A 21,316-nucleotide genomic window follows, 5' to 3' on the forward strand; every position below is an offset into this window, starting at 1 on the left:
TCAAGAGAAAAGGGTAAGTTACATAGAAATTCATTAGATCTCAAAGTAGTGGCCAACACTGGAAAATAACTAGTGACAAACATCCAAGTTTGCAAGATGCCTTATAATTAAGCTATTGCAATGATCAGTACTGGAACTTCTGAAATCCCTTGCAGAATTAGAATAATACATTTAAAAATACTAAAAGCAGTCAGAATGGGGAAAGAAAAAAAAAAGGCACCTGTCCTTACTTTGTGCTCTAAGTGTTGTTAATTCATGAAGCTGCCTGTGGCAAAATTTCATCAAGGTACTGAAAAAATTAGGAAAGCTTAATGACTGGCTGCAATGACAGTATTAGAATGATGTTTAAGAATACTGGAAACAAATTCTAGGTAGAGAACTTTCATTTTTTAACAAAACTGGCGCAACTCTTCATGACACAGAAATGTATTGGGTTTTTAATAAATATTTCTTTTCACCTGGTGGAGGGGAAAGGTATTCTTGAATATAATAAGGTTTTGTCCAGTCCACTGAAAAGACTGAGAATATGTCTGGTTACATCTACCAGGACTAGAATGTTTGAGACATTATGAGTCTTGGGCATCAGAATTCTGATACTGTTCTCAAAGCAAATACCCTGACTGCTGCTGTTAAATTACAGTAACAATACTGGCAATTCAGTAGTACTAGTAAAATGTTAACGTGGTGCCAGTATTTCAAGGTGAATGATCTAGATTGATCCTGGGTGACAGAAAAAAAAATCTTAGGCATTGAAAATGTGAAATTAAGAGGACTTGAATACATTGAATTACCAGCTGATATGTTTTTGTTGAGAATAGATGTTTTCAAACAAATCTGATTATCTACCAAACTTGTAATGTGAAATATTATAAATAAAATTACCAGGATGCAATAGCGCATATAAAGTATCTGGTTTTGAATGCCAGTTAAATGGATTAAGAATTGTCTGGCATCTCCTAGTATGCCAGAAATTATATCTAGAGACTTCATAGTAAAATTGGCACCTTTCCTTTGGTTATCTATGAGTAAATAGACAATTGTTGACATTTGTGACCAATGCAGTGGCTGCCAAGACAGGCAGCTGAAGGACCAGGATTGCCATTAAGAGTCATCAAGCTACAATTTCTTAAAATAAAATAGCCATCAATAATGCCAAGTTCATCATGGACATTAAACATCTGTGCATGTTGCAGTCTCCCAGTTTAAACTGGTCACCAGAGATGGATGCCACAGTTGAATTCTATACACCTAACTTGGAATTAGTCCCAGATTTCCCTCCTCTTGTCTTATGAGTTGAGGTTCACGGTCTAAATCTTCTTTTAAAGTTGTTTATTATATAACTATTATTATAAAAGCAAACGTTTATTGATGTTCTTAGTTATGGAGATAACTATTACACCTCTAATTTCACAGCTAAACCTCACTAAATGAGAAGCTATTACTATGATTTACTGTGGAATTAAAATGTTCTACACTTTACCACACCTTTCATTTAATTAAATAAGGGCAGTAAAAAGAAGGAAGTGCAATTCCTCCTTTTCTTTTTTTTTGAAAGACAACTGTCAGTTACCGAATGAAGCAAGAATTAACTTGCATTTATTATGCACATGTTTATGTTGAGCACAAACAGACTGACGCCTCCCAGCTTTGCTAAGCTGATGATTACCCTACAAGAATGAATGGAATGAACATTGAGTTAAAAAAATAAATCCAGACTTAGCTGAGATCCATGAGAATTAATGATGTACAAAAAGGTAGCTCACGTCACAAGCTGACACTACTCATGGGTTGCTTGTTTTCACATGAATGAATGCTATTTCAGGTTTGTCATAGAAGACAGTGAGGCAATATCCATGCATATATATGTATTTTTCACTTTCTGTGAACCTGTCAAATTCCTTCTTTTTTATAAAATAGGGATATTGTTTTTCCTTTTCAAACAGTCTGTGCCCCATTAAATTCCATTTGCAAAGTATGGAGATGCTCAAAAGGTATTGTAAAATGAGGGGTTTCTTCCTTAAATAAGGGATGGTCATTCTAAGTGTTACATTAAGAGTGAGGATAATTACACCCTACACTTCACACCACTCCTTTGAAGACTGTGATATATAATCCACTCTCAGAATTTACTAAGCCCTTCTTTATTCTTTTAGCTTAAGTAAGACTTTACTATGGACCCAAATCCCATTATTAACATCACCTCCTGTGACCATTGTCCTGATTTCTGGAAGAAAAGTCACCTCAGATGGTCATCCAGAAGCACAGGATCACTAAAATATTGCAGAAAACATACCCATTCCTGAAGACATTAAAACTTGAAATTAAGAATACCTTCCAGTACAATAATCAGAATTCCTCTGGTGTTCAATTCAAGGGAACTGAAACCAATGAAAGTGAACTAAAACTTTAATAATACTACGAAATTACCTGACAACATATGACCAAATTTGTTGTTTATTTATACCCATATTTTTATATTTTAAAAAATTTGATTTTACTTGTTTACCTCCTTATGGAACTGGCTAAAATCTCAAAAGTTTTATGCAAAAACGTTTTACCATGGAGCACATAAAAATACGAGGATTGATGCAATGATTGTACTCTTTTCAACCTATATTTGATTATGGATGCCTGTGCCATAAAACAAAGAGAAAAAAATGCTTTTCTAGGCTAGTAGGATGCATTAACATATCAAAAAGTTAATTCCATGCATTTTAAAACAACAGGTAGTATTTCAGAATTCTATCCTTAAAACTGATTTTTTTTATGTTTAGTGGTAATAAGAAAAAAAAGGTTCCATTATTAACTTTTAAGAAACTAAAAAGCATTGAGTGCCAAATGTGTGTTGAAATCCTCTAATTTGGTCACTCAAAACCCTCTCTTCCTTAAGGCTGCTCTAAACAGCTCTTCTCCATTTATTACTTGGCTCAGATTACACCAACCATAGTGCAAAGGCCAGGGGAACATCACAATTTCACCCATATTTTCTAGCATCTGTACGTTTTTTCACAGGTGTTGCTAGGAAGGCAAAAAGACTCTGACCTTCAGGTCAAATCACAGGGCACTGAGGTGTTGGTGGAACAGAAGGAACTTAAATAACCATGATTTGCACATATGGACCAAACAGGACTATAGTACAGGCATTTAATTTTTCAAAATGAATTTGGAAAAGTGACTAGTGTGCCCAATACATCTCTATCTATTCTCTGTTGCTCATTTAAAGCAATATTTTATTCCCTGTATAGCTTCTCAATAATCACTGGAACTCTTTTAAATTGGTTACACAAGGAATAAAAACAACTGGACTAAACCCCTAACTTTACACTTAACTAGTTTCAAGTTTGCTCAAAATTACGTACAGAGAATGTACTCCTAAATCTCTCTAAATCAGACGATAAACCAGTCATAGGATAAACCCTTTTCTCGCTGTACAAATTTTAGATTTGGCACAGGCAATAAAAAAACAGACTCCATAGAGATGCATCTAAAAATCCATGCCATGTATAATGTCCTGATTTAAAACCCCTGAAGTAACTTGCACTGTTCTTATGAATTATTTCAGTATCCTGCAGTCTCTTTAAGATGTTACAGAATATATTTTTTTTGCTCAGCAATTGACCTTCCTCCATCATCTGCTGACATTTTCTCTCTGGCACATGCTCAACTGACATTGTGAAGTAAGTTTAAAAAACCCCAAAATAACCAACAAAACAATCCCAAACAAAATTCTCAATCTACTTTGACTTCCACCCATCTCTGCAGTGGTCTTTGAAGTTAAGGTGGTGCAGTGACACTGCATTTGCTGTGGCAGCATTGTTACCAAGATTAAATTCCAGTGTCAGGAGAACTGCAAGGAATCTATGTGCCATCCCAGGAGAATTTCTGAATCACTGGTGAAACAAAGTAGTAGACACTTTTTTTGGCTATAGCCAAAAGCCACAAACTGCTTGTAATGTATTGCACATGACAACGCCTAATCCACCCTTTACACTAAATGCATTGTGGAGAAATGTCATGGGAATGCAGGGATTTTGAATGAGCATTACAAATCTCACAGCATCAGGACTACTGAGCAGCACTAATATCTAGAAATAACTTCTTCCCTGTGTTAGGATTATTTTTGAGATCTTTTTCCAGTTTCTTGGAGACAGCTGAAATGTTACAATACAGACTATAAAACACTTGCAAACGTTTTTCAGTATTAAAGCAAACTCTTGATATGTCTATTCAAAAAACAGCTACAGAAGAGTTTTGAATAGGAAAATAACAGTTTGGTTTAACTTCAATGACAGCTGAGTACCCAACTCCCAGAAGCTCTTTTAACTCCCCACTACTACACCCCCTTTTCAAATAAGCTTTGCTATTACCCATTCTGTCCTCGGCAGAATTAGAAGTATAATTGTATTAATTGTTCCTTTGTTTCAACCTGGGAATCCTATTAACAGTGTTCTACTAAACCCTTTGAGAGTCTGCCTAAATAATACTGAGCAAAATAATATTTCCTCAAAAAAAGGAGAAAAAAACCATCAATATGTACAACACAACTGTGCACTGAAGTGCCAGGAGATTACTTAGCTGAAGTGTGATGTTTGGCATCTTGGCAGCACACTGCAGAACAGGGAGACATCTAACAATTTTCTATTAAAAGTCTGTGAACAGGCAAGCTGGGTCAGGCTGTCAGGGACCCTGTGCCTCTGGTCCAGTAAGTGCAGAATGGAGGCACTTCTGCAAGCTGAGTCAGTGTCTCGTATCTCTGAACATCACTGCATGACATGTAAGAAGAACCACAGTTGCCATCCGTGCAGTCCTGCTTTTCTATTCTGTATTTTCTACACTGTTATTTTAGGCAACAGAATAGATGAGTGTTTGCTCTCTTCCATCAACCTATGCTCTCTCAATGAAGTAATCAGGTCAACCTGCTTGCTGTCTCTCTTACATGCACAGAAGAGATTCTGCACTTAAGGATGTTATTTTTAATTCATGTGCAGCTCACCCTGTATGGAGAAGGAAAAGGGCTGTTACAAAACTGGCTAAGCAGCGGGGTTGGTCTCAAAGACTGCAGGTCTTTGAACAAAAGATATAGAAGGCATACAGAAAGCATCTTCACATGAATGTATAAATAAAAGGTATCTATGGGAAAAAAGTTATAAACTAAAACATAAGGTGTAAGAAGTTGTCTTTTCCAGGCTCTGTTAGCTAAGGCGAATACAGCGAGTGTCTGCCATATTCCCCAGTTCAGGGAATTCCTACATACCCTTGCCATCAGCACATTAATTCATTAATTCCATGAAGCTCATGGCATGCTTTACTGTAAGTCTCTTTAAAAGGCTGTCAACTCACAAACTACATAAAATTACTCAGAAAAGCTCAGAGAAAGACAGCAATCCCATCTTACAATCAGCGAATGCAGTTAATGCCTTTCACTATCATTTCATCATGCCTCAGTGTGATAGCATATATAATATTAATCCTTAGTTTCTACTGCTGAGAACAACTAAAACTTCACTGCAGATTGCAGAGGAACATTTGGGCTCCAGAACAACCTCTGCTGTATATTGCAGTTCTGTCTTCCTTACCTTCAGTTGCCTTGATCGTGTAGCCCTTCTCTTCATTTGGTGGTACTTCCAGAAGCTGCATGACCCTGTCCAGCAAACCATGGATAATCTCAAACCCTGGGCTTTTGTTGTAATAAATCGCACATAAATGTCTGTAGTTTCTTGCACCTACATCTGAAGAAGGAGGAAACAATTATCTGAGAACGTTATCACACTTTCAACACACTTTCAGTTTTCCTCTGTACTGTGAGGCACTTGTGGCTGAAAGGAGAAATAAGTACATAAAATGGCTTCTCTGACACACTTGTCATGTATTAACTCACTGGACTCTCAGTCAGAAATGTAAAAAAATATTTAAAGCACCCTGTTCCTTGGGCAGGAGAGTTGTTACATATGAGTATCTTCTACGCATTGACAGGTACCAAGCATATAGGTAAAGTGTTAAATTTAAAGTAGACTAGCCAAAATGTAAATAGTCAGTAAGCATGGAGAAACCTGTGATGCTGGTTGCAAAGTTAAATATTTATAGAACTTGGTTGCAGAGCAACTGCCACTACGAAACAACCAAACTATAACCTGAAACATAATGAAATCAGCATGCTGACCTGTGAAAAGATCTAAATTCACAGAGGTGTCCAAATCACAAGTGATGGGTTTTGTGATCACCTTGGACATCCTTGCCACCAGGTGATTATAAAAAATGTGCTGTATTGCACAAACTCAAGACAGTGACATGAGGATCTCCCACTCTGGACAATTCCTCAAGTCAAACGCCTGCCCTATCCCTTCTTACATTACTGATTTAGCAAAATAGGTTTTTCTTTTTTTTTAAACTTTCAAAATTAGTATGAGGTAGTACATTGTCACACTTACACCTTTAGGCTACCCCATTGCAATACACATTGTCAGTGGCCTTCTTTCGAAGTTTTGCTCATTGTGGGTTTCAGCATTTTCATTAAAGTACACAGGAACCAAACTCAAAGCAAGAAACAAGAAAAAGAGTGGGTTCATCAGGCAGCATAGAGTTAAGTAATTAAACTTTTTACCAACCTGATCTCTTTTTACGATCAGGTGACCCACCTGGTGGATGAGGGGAAGGCTGTGGATGTGGTCTATTTGGACTTCAGCAAGGCCTTTGACACTGTCTCCCATAATATACTCCTGGAAAAGCTGGTAGCCCATGGCCTGGACAAGTGTACCCTCTCCTGGATTAAGAGCTGGCTGGAGGTTCAGGCCCAGAGAGTGCTGGTGAACGGAGCTGCATCCAGCTGGCGGCCAGAAACCAGTAGTGTTCCCCAGGGGTCTGTATTGGGTCCAGTCCTGTTTAACATCTTTATTGATGATTTAGATGAGGGGATTGAGTCCATCATCAGCAAATTTGCTGATGACACCAAGCTGGGAGGGAGTGTCAACCTGCTGGAAGGCAGGAGGGCTCTGCAGAGGGATCTGCATAGACTTGAGAGATGGGCTGATTCCAATGGGATGAAGTTCAATAAGGCCAAGTGCCGGGTCCTGCACTTTGGCCACAACAACCCCCTGCAGCGCTACAGGCTGGGCACAGAGTGGCTGGAGAGCAGCCAGGCAGAAAGGGACCTTGGAGTCATAATTGACAGGAAGCTCAACATGAGTCAACAGTGTGCCCAGGTGGCCAAGAAGGCCAATGGGATCCTGTCCTGTATCAAAAATAGCGTGACCAGCAGGACCAGGGAAGTGATCCTTTCCCTGTACTCTGCGTTTGTGAGGCCACACCTTGAGTACTGTGTTCAGTTCTGTGCCCCTCAGTTCAGAAAGGATATTGAGGTGCTGGAGCGGGTCCAGAGAAGAGCAACAAGGGTGGTGAAGGGACTGGAGCACAAGCCCTATGGGGAGAGGCTGAGAGAGCTGGGGTTGTTTAGCCTGGAGAAGAGGAGGCTCAGAGGTGACCTCATCACTGTCTATAACTACCTGAAGGGAAGTTATAGCCAGGTGGGGGCCGGTTTCTTCTCCCAGGCACTCAGCAATAGGACAAGGGGGCACGGGCTTAAGCTCTGCCAGGGGAAATTTAAGTTGGATATCAGAAAAAAATTCTTTACAGAGAGAGTAATCAGGCATTGGAATGGGCTGCTCAGAGAGGTGGTGGATTCACCATCCCTATAGATTTTTAAACGCAAATTGGACGTGGCGCTGAGTGCCATGATCTAGTAAATGGACTGGAGTTGGACCAAGGGTTGGACTCGATGATCTTGGAGGTCTTTTCCAACCCAATCAATTCTATGATTCTATGATTCTAACTTCTTCACCACAGGATTTTGTGCCTGCTTGGAGTTCACAGAGCTCTGAGGAGGCAGGTGAAGCTCAAAGCAGATAAATTTACTCCTCCTTAGTACAGACAAAGAACCATATCTACATTGGGAAGTCCCTGAGCTACTCGAGGCCAGACAACAGGGAGCATCTGAAAGCATTTTCTGTGAATCTGCTCTCATGCTTCTCCCCTGACAAGCACTTTCAGCTGGAGTTGCAGTCAGGGCACAGGACTAAAGGAGCTTTGGTCTGACTCACCACAATCTTTGTGCACAACATATTGTGAGCTTAAACACCAGCAAAAACTTTGACGCTCATGAGTGCTTCCTGAACTGTTATTCTCTACTACATAAGAAATTAGAGATTAAATGAAATTTACATCTTTTTTGCTCCAACTAAACACTGAGGAACAAAAAAATCTGTCAGAAACAAAACAGGTAAACACTTACCAAATGAGTAGTAATACAGGTTAAAAAGTACAGCACAGGAGCAGAGCCTCCATACAAGATGAAACCTTAGCCTTTTTGAGCCAGAAGCCATTCAAAGCTTCTAGTGCAGCAACTCAGTAACACAGCTGCAAGTTCTCTTATCAGTCACTGAAAGCTGAACTTACTGTTACAGTAGGTCTGTATTTTGTCACTCAGGATATTTTTCCTGTCATTATAATAATGTACAGTGTTACATAATGCTGGAGAATCCAATCCTGAAGTTAAAATGACAACACTGAAAAGAAAAGGCTACAGAGAAAATACGAATTACATTGGCATCTGATTTTGGCTCTGAGTGTTCAGTCCCATAACATGACTCTGTTTCCAAACTCTACTAAGATACCAATCAGTAATGCAGTCATGGGTGGACAAGAATTTATTTTCATATTGTATTGAACAAAAGAATAGAAGAAAATGTTTTTCCTTCCCTAAGACAGCACATTCTTTGGGTTAGACATTCAGTAGAATGATTTCCCTTTTTTTTCTGAGTCATGCTAGCAGCTATCTGTGTTTTAATTTCATTAAGATAGTCAATGGTGCCTTCAGATCAGAATTCTTAATGAATGCATCAAAAATAAACATACAGAACATTTTTTTATGCCTCACGTTTTCAACTTCAGAAATCTTTGGTAAAGGAAAGGATGCTTTTCCAAGTATTCAAAAAAACTGTGTTATAAAACATACTCCTTTCCAGAGTTACAACACAGGAAGTTTTCACTACAGGCAATAGGAAGAAAAAAGAAAAGTACTAGGAATTGTAGGCAAAAGCTGGCAGATATTAGAAATGCTTCAGTTCTTTGTAACTCACTTAGGAGATCTCTTGTGTCATGCCATGAAACATTCCTATTTTTCAAATAAGCCTGCCAAGTACATCAACCTAAATTATAAATATATATATATGTATATGTATGTATTTCTGAGACTTCAAAGCACTTCCTGGGGATGCTGCTGAAAACCAATCCAAAGGATGGGCAGCTGCTCAGGAATATGTGAGCCAAAAGAGTGCAGAGGAAGATAAAGCAGTGTTGTGTACTGTTCCCTTCCAAATTAGGGATGCTGCAGAAAAATGACCTGATGAGCTGAGAGGAGCCACCTGGTCATTTAAACTTGTCTTTTAGCCTCCCAAACTATTTTCTGCATATAACTAACACTTCCAGGCAGTTTGGGAAAACGATTCAAAATGTGGCAGCAGCTGTACTCACAAATGATATAAACTGTGCTGTGTACTACCGTAAGCTTTCCAGATTCCCCAAGATCACTTGTCAGAGGTGATTTTCTAACGGATTCATTTCTTTAGTTGTGGTGAAAGAAAGGGTATTCTCCGTTGGGCCTGGTGGTAAAAGTGTGATTTATCCCTGGAGCTACTGTAACCAACCTTCCAGAAGAGACTGTCCAGTGCTACAAGTTAACCACACAAAGGCTGTGCAACATATTCAAAATCAGCACATTTCCTCCTGCCCTGACAAGAAACATTTTTGCTCAGATTTGGTTCCATTTAGTTATATTAAATCTGGCACACATTTCACTAATTTAATGCATCAAACCTTTTTTCCAGATATGTCTGGAGAGAAATATGTTCAGTTCACCTTGGTAAGCACGAGTTCTATGTAAAAAGGTATTTTATTAAAAACCAGTGTGTTTGAAAGAGACCAGTTCATTCACCCAAGAATGACTATAAAATGCTATTTCAAATACAGTTAATGTCAGTACTCTTTTGACCCATACTTTTGAAATTATTAATTGGAAATTCTGCATGCCAAAATCATGAAATAATAAAATTAAATTACTCAGTCTGATGACATAAGCCTTGTGAAGGAAATCTCATTCCATATGTGAGAGGACAATCCCACATTTTTCAGTATTTGCAGAGCTACCTTTCTCCCCTTCCCCCTTTCAAACTGTTAGGCAAGTTTAACTTTGGAAGTAAATTTGTGAAAGACAGTAGTTTTTCTAAACACAACAGTCTGTAAGTACTCAGTCCGTGAGAGGGGCTGCCCAAGAGCACAGACTAGAAAGTTGCTGCCTCAGAAGTCTTTATCTGTTGCAATGATTCCCATCAAAAAGAAGTACACACCACAAAATCAGTCTTCATAAAACTGTTAAGCAGCCATTCACATAAACAAAAGCTTTCAAGAGCTACACTTGACACATACAAAAGTAATGATTTAACTCCAAAATATTATAATACCAGAGTAAACGTGCTCCTCAGTCCAAGATACAGCCCCATCCCTGTTTTTGAAGAATGCTGATGCTATTCTGCCATCTGTATCACATTTTTTGCATGCTAGCAAACTACTTACCCAACAAGGAATCAGCTGCACCACCAAACTGTCTGCATTTAATAAAAAAAGGCTACATGGTTTGCTAAAACTGCTTATTTTGTTTGGCAAATCTCCTTTTCTTCCTTAAAAAAAGGTAATCTACAAATTAAATTCATCACCAAGGCAATTTACTTGCCATTTTGTTTATGCCTTATGTAAACCTTTGTTTTGCAGATCCCAGATAATTTAAACACAACCAGTAAAATCTGAAACCAGATAATGAAACAACAGAACCACTTCTACTGCTTCATTTAAAGTAGTGTCAGCCTTTTTCATTGAGAGGCAAAACTCCACTCGGACTTGTAACTCCCCCCAAAAATTGTAGCTTGTGTACTCCTTTTCCCTCAATATACCGTACAGAAAGAAATGAATCAGTAAAATTTAGATAGATTTTTAGTATTTCAAAATCCGTTTTTAAAATTCATTTTACTGTGATACATTTTTCCAGATAAAGGTAATTCGAAATTTTCATCATGTACAGTGAAATCAGTGCAAAGCGGCCCCAAAACACAGGAAGGATTTCACTGAAGCTTTTGAAAAGTGAACTAGCTGCTTTGGCTGTTTCACATAAAACATTTAAGGTTAGAGAACAATTGCAAGGCAGCCATGCTTTCTTAGCATGGTTGGATGAAGTGGAAAGACAAGGAAAATATTTTTATTGATGAGAGAGGAAGTTTTGTACTGTGGAACTTTTTAATTTATTAATACATTTTTATACACAGGCTTGCTCCGTTCTCTATCCTGTGTCTCTGCTACCAATCTCATCCTTCCAATCTGCTGTCAGATTCCCAGAAGATCTTTTTGGAAAACAAATACAAACAATCCTGTTTAAAGATGAGGGAAAAGGGATTCACGTTGAGAAGCACTGACCCCAAAATTTCCCTCTGAATTACCGCTCTCCAGGATAGAATCTGCCTGCAAATACAACCTGGTATTCCCAGGCTCAAGCCAGTCTGCTTTACAGTTGGCACAGCACTGCACATCACTGAGGAGACTGCAGAGGTTCAAGGCCCTAGGACTGTAATAACAGAATGGCTTCAGTATTTACTACTCTGTGCCACTTGAAAACATTATCACCAGGTGACTTCTCTCATGAGTTACATCTCAGAATCCAAAGGAGCACTGGGTTAAAGGCAAATAAAAATAAGTGCATCAACACAAGCACTTTAGAGCACTTTTTTGGTGCAAAATTGTCTTGTGTTTATCCTTGCAGCCTTTCCATTTTTTTTGACAGATTTGAAAGGATATTTAGATGCCTAAAAATATTTGAAATTTACCTAACTTGCAGTTTTGAGAGAGCATCTAAAATGAACCACATTTCCAGCCATTCTAAAATCCAGTCTCTTATACCAAGCTCTTAAGTCTTGTGCTGTGCACATAAATATAAAATCTAGTATGTAATGACTCTTATTATGGAAATTACTATTTTTAAGGAAATACAGATTTATTTACTTACTATTATCATTTGGTATGTAAACAAATTTCCTTTATTAGAAATTCTGAGGAACCTTTTCTTACCTGTATTAGGATCTTTTACTACAATGTCTGAAATCTCAAAGAGTTTGAGAGGCAAGGGCATCTTTCTGTTGGCAGCAATAGTTTTCAGTAGCCCAGGAAGGAGGGTTGTACGTGCCACCTGCAGGACAAACATGATGCTGCAAGTCAAGCACCTTCCAAAATAGCTGATGTTAATTTTCTTCAATTTTTTTGTTTTGCTCATTTGTAACTAGAGTTTTAAAGTAGTCAGTTACAAATATGGCACTTATCTCACATGTTTAAGCATGTTTGATTTAGATTTAAACTTGAAAATGTAATTCTCTGCATGTTCTTCATATTGCATTTTCTCAAAGAGCTTATATGTGAGCTTAGAACAGGTACCATTTCACAGGTGCTTGAGCTGCAGTGCAGGACAGAAAAGTAATATAGGAAGTGCAAAAAATTCACATAAATGTAGGTCGAAAGTTACCATGTGCTCAACCACAGTTACTTATTCTTGGTCTGCAGCATTTCTGTCTTCATCTTACTTTTCATAATCAATGAAGAGTTCCAGCTGCACACTCAGTTGGAAGATGGTCCCTGGCATCATCCTGCCCTTGTCTTGCTGGCATAGGATAGGGGCTGGGGAAAGCTATCCTGAGAATCTTATCACAGTTACAATCTAAAGCTAAATTTTACAGTGCATCACAAAGAGTAATCCTTCCCAATTTTCAGGGAGGCCTACAGATTTTAAAAGATTGAAGTTATTTTTGCCACAAGGAATACTCATCCAGTAATACTGTGTAGCAGCATTGTCACTGCAAAGGCCTGAGTCTTTCAAGAACAGGAGCCTGACATTTCATCTGGCTAGAGGGGCTGCCACCTTTTCTCTTTTTGTTCACACTCAGTATTGTTTGTTTCTGGCAGATTCCATACTGCTGGCTGTAATCACCACGCTAAATGATATACATGAGCAGGTGGTAATTGTCCAACCAGGTCACAACAGCATCCAAGTGAAACAGAAAGTGCATGAAGGTGGGCAAAAACTTTGTTTTTGAATCTCAGAGCAGCAGAAGAATGTTTTCAGAACTAGAGATAAGATCTAGAAAGACATTTTAGACACTCAGAGAAATCGGACTTACTGAAGATTGTAAGGGAAAACACCCCACAAATCACAAAACATTAATACCCCACAGACTTCCAAAACTTTTCAGAATGTTTCTACAGTGAGTTTACCTTTGTATTTCTTAGGTTAGAAGGAAGAAAAAGCCTCTAAATTTACCTTCTCTGTAAACTAAAGAAAGCAACTTTTTAAAAAATAAACAGCATTCTCCAAAATAAATACAAAAAAGTATGGGTACACTCAGATATTTTCAGAATTGTTGAGAATACAATATTTGTGCTCTCACTCTCTGCTCTAGAGACGATCAAATGATCTAGAAAGGGGTATTAAAGAGCACTATTCTGAATTTTAAAAACCCCAAGCCAACCTTGAACCAACAAACAAAAAAAACCCCACAGCAGTAAAAATGGTTAATAATTAAAAAACACCCAAATGTTTCCTGTCCAGAGCTCTGGAAGTTTAGAGATTGCCAGGTCTTATAGTCCCTTTTATGTTGAATAGGTTTTTCTAAATGTGGGAATTGATGATCTGGGATTTTCTGCAATACGAATACTCAATTTTGCCATATTCTGTCACTAAGAGTATGGTATTTTACTTTATTGAAAAGCTAATAGTATTTCACACCAGAAAAGGTGTCTCAGTGAAGCAGTAAAAGAAGATGACTGCTAGCAAGTTCAGCACATAAACATACACAATCTCTGCAGGAAAAGTAGAAAGTATAAATTATACTTTCTGTTGGTTCCTTTCTTTCCTCTTTAAATATAGAATCTGTGACAATACTGCTTTCAAAATTTGAATGATCTCACCTGAAACTCCAAGGTTTTGGGGTTTGCTATGCGCACGGCATTTGTTGCAGAGATATCCATGCCCAGTTTATCTGCAATATCTTCCTGAGAACACTGAAAACGAGACAAAACCCCACCAAGGTCAAGCAGTTAAAACAGACAGGAAGCCAATGATGGAATGTGATATCAAGAATGAACAATGCAATTGTAGCACTGGCTCTGAGGCCTCATAATATACGCTCTCATATGCAACACCCACTTACAATAAAAATGAAGTCCTAGTCCTAAGATTAAGTAGGCAAACTGGTTTATTTACAAATGTTAATTACTAACCAAAATAAAGCTGGTTTTAAAAAGAAAAAAAAAGGCAAGTGTTTGTTTAGGCTTCTGTCATGGATTGTGTGCATTTGTTTTAAAAACAGAGGCTCAGACTGTGCCCCCTGACTTGCAGTGGGTGAAATATTTTATTCTGAAAATAACACTTGTAAAGGGACTGGTACCTGAGCTTTCTCAGGAAAACATTCCTTGGGGGGAAACCTAGAGGAAGTAAAGTACAAAACAGGTCATTCGGCCAAGCCTTCAATTTTCAGAGCTGCATAGGATTCTCATAGTTTGCTCTTTTCAATTTTTTGATTTGGAGGGTTTTTAAACCCCTTATTCTCAAGATGTATTTTTAAACTGGTCAGTAAAACAACACACATTCACTTTATCAGGCTCAGACAATGTCTGTGCACATACAGCAATAGATGTTGCTGATAAGCTCCACACTTCAGATTTCCAGATTTTATAGCTTTATTAATGTAATAAAGAAACCAATAGCAGACTAGGCATGTAATTTAGGATTTGCCTGTATACTGCAGTCTCCCAGAAGTGCTCTCTTTGCACTGGCAGCACTCCGAAAAGTGTGTTGAGAGACCAAATATGAGAAAAATGAGCAGATGATACCATCTGAAAAAGTGGATTATTGAATAATAATGAAAAACCCAAGCAACACAAGGAATGCTGAACTTAGGAGGAGAAAACTGTGTTAGAACAGTTTGCAGATGTGTATCTAAATTACAACATGTTACTGTGATTTAACTAAATGCATTCTGGCTAAATTGGAGCTTCTCACAGAAGGCAATGTTACTGTGTACAAGTATAATTTGGGGTCTAACCAAGAAGCAGAGTGAGTTCATAAATACATAAACAATGTTTGTCATATAAACACTGGGCTACAGAATGTTGTAGCATAAATTATAGTTATGATGGTCCTGGGCCTCACACTGGCGTTTCAATAGTGTTGGTGACACAGCAGATGTGGGTTTCATCCTGCCACAGCAGAAATACGAATATGTAATGTGATAACATGAGATAAGGCATGACCTTCAAAAATTCTGCTATAGCAATTCATAAAGATTCTCAGTTGTAGTAATGCAATACATTGAATGTTTTAAGTGTTATTACCTATTCAGTGCTGGAAAAAAATTATTTACTAATGGATAACTCTAAAAGCTCAACCATGTTACATGTAGTGTTTCCCAAAGATGGTACTATCACACGTCTGAATACCTTTGTGTGATTCTAGCACTGCAGGAAGTAATACTAATTATTATCCTGGTTACTTAAATGAGTTAATAACAAAATATTAAAACTGGAATATATTGTTTAGAATGAGACCAAATTTTGCTTTTGAAGCTCTGTGAAATTTGAAGGTGTTTATAATGTATTTAATATATTCAAATTACCAAAGTTGGTTGCAATACCTGAAATTTTCAAATACCAGAAGTGTCTTAGGAGCCTGCACTGGTGCATCTTGCTGCTGCAGAGTCCTAATTCGTGGTCAATGAGTACTGGCATGGCTGTGGCAAATAATATCAATAATACCTACAACCAGTGGTAACAATTGCTGTATTTTTACTTGTTCTTCCATACAAAAAACCACCTCTGTCTGTGGTGAAATTTACAGAGGATTTTATGTCCCCTTAGTGTGCACTGGAACTTTTTTATGGGTATTCTTAAAATAAACTCTTTGCTAACAGAATAATTACATACCAGCTTGGTATCTAACACAAGGAATCATGGGCAAGTGACAATACTGAAGAGAAACACAGAAACAGGGCAATCTCTAAACTGTAGCAGAATACATCAGAATGTACTAAATGTTTGTTTTCTAGATTATCAAACTGGGATGAATTTTACATCTGGTGGTTTAAGTGTTAAGAGAAACTTGATGTCTTACAATTCCATCCTATCACATTAAACTAAAACAAGTACTACAGCAGATATTTTCCCCAGTATACTTAGAACTTCATGCCACATTAACAGTGATTCATTCAATTTCTCTGACCTACAAACACACAAAATCTTATACTATAAATCCAAAGCACTAATAAACAATCAGGTGCCAAAGCAGTACTGGATAACACAGTTACATTTATATGACAATCTATCCTCACACCATCCTCTGCAGTTTTGATTGCATTGCTGTTCCAACATGCAATTAAGAAAAATATGAAATCAATATACCAGGGCAAAAGTGAGTGCTTCAGTGAATCCAGCAGCAGCCAAGTCCAGTCTCAGAAGTTCGGAGAGCTTATTGAGAGGGAGCTAAAATGAAGCAAAAGTTTTCAGCTTCCATCTAAAACCATTTTGCTATTTTTTCCCTGAGGTGATACTGCCTGTTACATGATGGTGAATTCACTAGGAAAGGACTATGCTTGTGTGCTTAGAAGTTTTGGAAGCATCAGCCAGCTGCCTTCAGGCCTGCCTGAGGAAATGAATCTCCCAATTAGAGATTTAATACGGGCTCCCTACTTAAACCCTGTCTTTTTTCAAGTACCAGCAACCACTGGTCTTGGACTTATTCAAATCAGCAGGGCATCTGTTTTGTATCCCATCCATGGTAAATACTTCTCAAGGCAAAGCATGACAAAATATTTAATTCCTAGGTTCTGTTTTCCCCAAAGCCCTTCTGGCATGCACTAGTCATTTACTCACAACAGAGCATTCATTTGAAGGGGCAATCTTACTTGATTAGCTATGGTGTACGTTTTCGGAATAACCATCTGAATGTTGTTATAACCATAAGCTATTGCTGCATCTTCTATGATATCACATGCATGGATAATGTCCGCTCTGGTAGGAGGGATTTCAACCTCTATATGGTTCCCATTCCCTATGACGTTAGACTTCAAACACATCCTACTCAGCAGCTTTGCAAGGCTTGATGGAGTTTCACTGAAACAAAACAAGAGAGTAGTAATTTATGGATTTTGCACTGTATCGACTGGCTTTTTTAAGTAATCAGTGTTTCTGCTGCATTGCCTTATATCCTAAAGAATCTCCAAATGCTTTATGGACTGCACATAGACTTAGCATTCAATCAGAACCAGCTCAGATTCTGACTCGAGATGGTCATTTTTCTTTACTTCATAACAATTGTGTGCGACCATAAAGAATCATTCCCTTTAGCTGAAAACAGAGGAAGAAGTCTTACAGAGTCAATCCAATTACCCCTGAATTTTTGATAAATTCAAAAAAATCACATAATCTAAACATTTATAAAACAATGCAACAATCAACTTCTTCTAGTATCTTTTCCATGATTAATGGAAACTGTTTTCATTTGCAATGACACACCTGATTCCTATTTTCTTGTTAATGAGTTCAGGTTTCACCTTCTCTTTTCGGTAAGCCAGTTCCTAAAAAGAAAGAGAAAGCTTTTAACCATACTCAGTGCCTGCCATTTCCACCTAAGAGGATTCAGTGTTGACACTTTAGTAATCTAGCTTCTATTTGCCATACTAAAATGATATTGAGAGAAGACAAATGTGGAGTATTAGGCTAAACTCAGCATTTTAAAGGCTAACAGAATTCTTGAAAACCTACTATAGTATGTGATGCAAAAGCTGTTCTTGGTTAAGATAGAAGGTTCAATGCAGCATGAAATCCCTGTTGATCTATGCAAGGAACAGAGTCACTGAAAGTTTCTGGTCACCAGTTCATCATAAGTAAAAACCCTAAAGCACTGAATGGTCATGCATGAGATCTCATGGTCTAGTACAGATCAAATGACTCTTAGGATGAAAAGGAAAAAATACTTTCCATTTCCATACTGGCACACAAATATTTACCAGTATCTTACTTGGAAACCTTGCAACATATTTTAGAAAGTTATTTTGTATGTATTTATGTTTTTAATGTGTTTCTAAATTTCTTGATATACAAATCCTTAAAAACTGTAGCATGCAAAACTTCGAGAATTTTTCTGCTGTTTTATCTAGGGAAGCTACTTTGGTGACTGCAGAGATTTCTGTTTTGTTGGATATCTCTTCAGGATTCTAGGTTATTCCTCTGTTGATTAAAGCTGACATTGCAAAAAGAAAAAGCAAAAATGATACAAGAAAACCTCTCGGCAAAAATTACTTTCCCTCCAAACAGTTTGTACTTGCTTGATGTATCTGATTTTAGGAACTCAACTAGATCTGTCTTTAGTTACTTTCAGGAAACAGGAGGAATTGCTTTCTTTATACTTATTAAGAGAACAAAAATGTATGACTTGATTACTGCAAAGAGGTATCTGAATGCAGGCAACCTGCAGCTGAAGCCAACATCCTGCCTTATACCTTTATACAGTGGGTGTCTATACAGTGAAAGACTCAGAAATGCAGTGTTACAAGGTTATTTTAACTGAAGGGCATTCAAGCTTCCAGATCTGATAAGTAAGTTATGCTGAGGCTGATTTCAGCTGTCCATAGGCTTAAGGCTGAAGAACCTCTTCCTGCATTAATTTTTCCTGATTTGAAACACAGAGGTTTTAAAAGGCTTTAGATACAGATTATGACCTTTGATTGCAATATTTATTTGTTTCTGAAAAAGTTCCTATCACATGCACTCTAAAACATAATAGTAGTTACCACTCACAACTTTAAACCCTACCCTTCTTTCTGGAGTGCAAAACTATGTCAGTGAATCTGTATTTCCAGCCCTTAATAAATTAGTGGAGCTTCAGAATGAGCTTCCTAGACAAGAGGAAGTGAGTTATTTTCTATGGGGTTAGAGAAGGCTTTGACTCACTAATACACAGATAGTGCCAAGCTGAGTTTTTACACCTCAGAACCAGCATATGCTGCCACTGCACAAAAAGAAAACAATGTCACTCCTACCACACTCTATGCAAATAAAATCTCTTCCCTAAGGACACAGAGATATCATAATGCAATACTTACCGGATAGACGTGGGTCTTTCCATTGGGATAAACTACTTCTGCTGCTTCGACACTGAGAAAGAGAGAAAAATGGAAGTAAAATATTTTTAACACATGGCCCAAATGTAATGTCTCTCTGGAGATTCATACTCACGTGAATGGCTTCTCACAATATTCACTAAACATCGTGACTATAATATCAAGAACAATTTTTGCCTACAAAATAAAAAAAATAGTTGTACTGAAATCTGTCATCTACTTGTGTTGAAGTAGACAAAATACCTTAACAAATAACAGGGAGAAAATCTTGTGTTACACTCTTTTCATTCTGTTCTGGTTAATAACTTAACCAAAATCCTAGCAGTCTAGAATACTAACTTCAATTTTAAGAGATGATTTTCTTCTGATGCAAAGACTTCTGTGCAAAAACTTGAAATCTTTCGTTTTCAAGGTTCTGAAGGATTGGTTTATCTTTTCTTAACTCTGTTCTGAAGATACACAGGGTCTTGATTATCATTTGGAGCTGGATCTTCCTAACCTTCATTCTAATTAGTAATTTCACTGAAGGTCAAGTGAGAATGTGGAGGCTGAAGGACTGTGCAGTGTTTAGTAATGTTATCAAATAACCTTGTCTGCAATTTTTTTTGTTTTACAGTTAATATTTTAAGAGATTAGTAACAGAACGTAATAATGAGATTCAGATTAACTTGCCCACTTGAAAAGGGGGTTTTTTGATGCCTGAAGGTATCACTTCCTTCATGTAAACAGAATAGCATTATTTTTACTTTTACTGTCAACGCAAGCAGTAGCAAGAGGTAATTATTTATTAGTTTCCTTAGAAGCCACTCCCGAATGTGCAACTTATTTGTGTTGTTAACATATCGTTGTGTAGTAGGGTAAGTTAAATGCAGTTTTGTTCTTAAGCATCAAGTTACACACTTTAGAGGAACGATCAATGAATGCACAACCTCTATTCAAGAACAGGCAATTATAACTGCTAGGCTTTCAGGATTCAGCTTTGAGTTACAGAATTTGCATACAGAAAGACTTGAATTTGGCAACTCTCCGCACAACATCCCTGCTTGAAAAAGATAACTCTGAAGAAAAATTGTTTTCCTTCCCTCGGCCCCAATTTTCAGGAGACAAAATGATTATTTATAAAGAGTATTCTGCCAAAGTAGGCAGTCTTAGTGAATTTTACTCTTTTCAAAGCCTTTCAGATTTAGAAAAAGTGCATAACAAAGAGAACAGTCAGTCTCTAATTTACTTGAATTACTTTCTCATACAAGCTGAACACTTACTGTCCACATAAAGATACAGTAAAATTAAAATTCAGTGAGAACACAATGCTGTTTATTGAGCAAGCTTAAAACTGTGTCAAGGGAATTCCACAGTCCTACGACTTTTGAAATGCAAGGTTGGCTCCATAAAGTAAATTCCTGGTTTGTAGGTCTTTGTATTGGAGCCCTATCACCCAAAGAGAAAACAATTATATTAATACATATCAAAAGCAGGAAAGATTAATTTACCTTTGTAATATCTGTGCCTGTACATTCAATAAACACATTTCTGGTGTTTAGGCTTATTTTTGTATGATCTCCTAAAACATGTGAAGACAAAAACATGTTAAGAAATATTACTTTTATTGCAATAACACTGGAACTGACTCATTTTGTGATTCAGTAAGATCATTGTCATCTTCTGAAGTTTAAAAAAGCCACTGTCTACTGCACCAACATTCACAACTGTTGGCAGAATTTTTTATTTTTTATTTTTGAATTTATGAATCAAAAAAAGGAAAAAGATCAGACACTGACTGGATCATGATTTTCACTAGAGAACACACAAATCTACAGGTATCTTGGTACGCAGCCAAAAAAGCCAACTAGCAGGATAGTGGCCATCTGCTGTTAGCAAAGGGGTTCTGCACTGCCACAGCATCCCATCTTCCCTGGATTTAGTCTCACATTTGCATCAGATGTGAGAAGTGGTTAATTTCCTTGGGCAAGAATAAATGAAAAGGATTTTAAAAAGTGATTTAGACTAATGACTATCAATAGCTACCTCTGTGAACAATCAAGATCCCTTGAGACACTGTC

General features: G+C 37.5%; 1 protein-coding gene across 1 annotated transcript in view; it reads right to left on the reverse strand.

The window, feature by feature from the left end:
* The window catches only part of FARSB (phenylalanyl-tRNA synthetase subunit beta), a 38,427-nt gene that overhangs the window by 9,921 nt on the left and 7,190 nt on the right, over nt 1–21,316 (reverse strand). The window contains exons 8-16 of the mRNA XM_071566443.1: nt 20,747–20,817; nt 19,372–19,433; nt 19,239–19,290; nt 17,650–17,711; nt 17,040–17,247; nt 16,537–16,617; nt 14,050–14,142; nt 12,163–12,280; nt 5,577–5,729 (exon numbers count right to left, since the gene is read on the reverse strand). Coding sequence (XP_071422544.1) covers nt 5,577–5,729; nt 12,163–12,280; nt 14,050–14,142; nt 16,537–16,617; nt 17,040–17,247; nt 17,650–17,711; nt 19,239–19,290; nt 19,372–19,433; nt 20,747–20,817 — 900 coding nt within the window. The remainder of the gene's footprint in view (nt 1–5,576; nt 5,730–12,162; nt 12,281–14,049; nt 14,143–16,536; nt 16,618–17,039; nt 17,248–17,649; nt 17,712–19,238; nt 19,291–19,371; nt 19,434–20,746; nt 20,818–21,316) is intronic.

Source organism: Pithys albifrons, chromosome 11, assembly GCF_047495875.1.
Source record: "Pithys albifrons albifrons isolate INPA30051 chromosome 11, PitAlb_v1, whole genome shotgun sequence".
Lineage (NCBI taxonomy): Eukaryota > Metazoa > Chordata > Aves > Passeriformes > Thamnophilidae > Pithys > Pithys albifrons.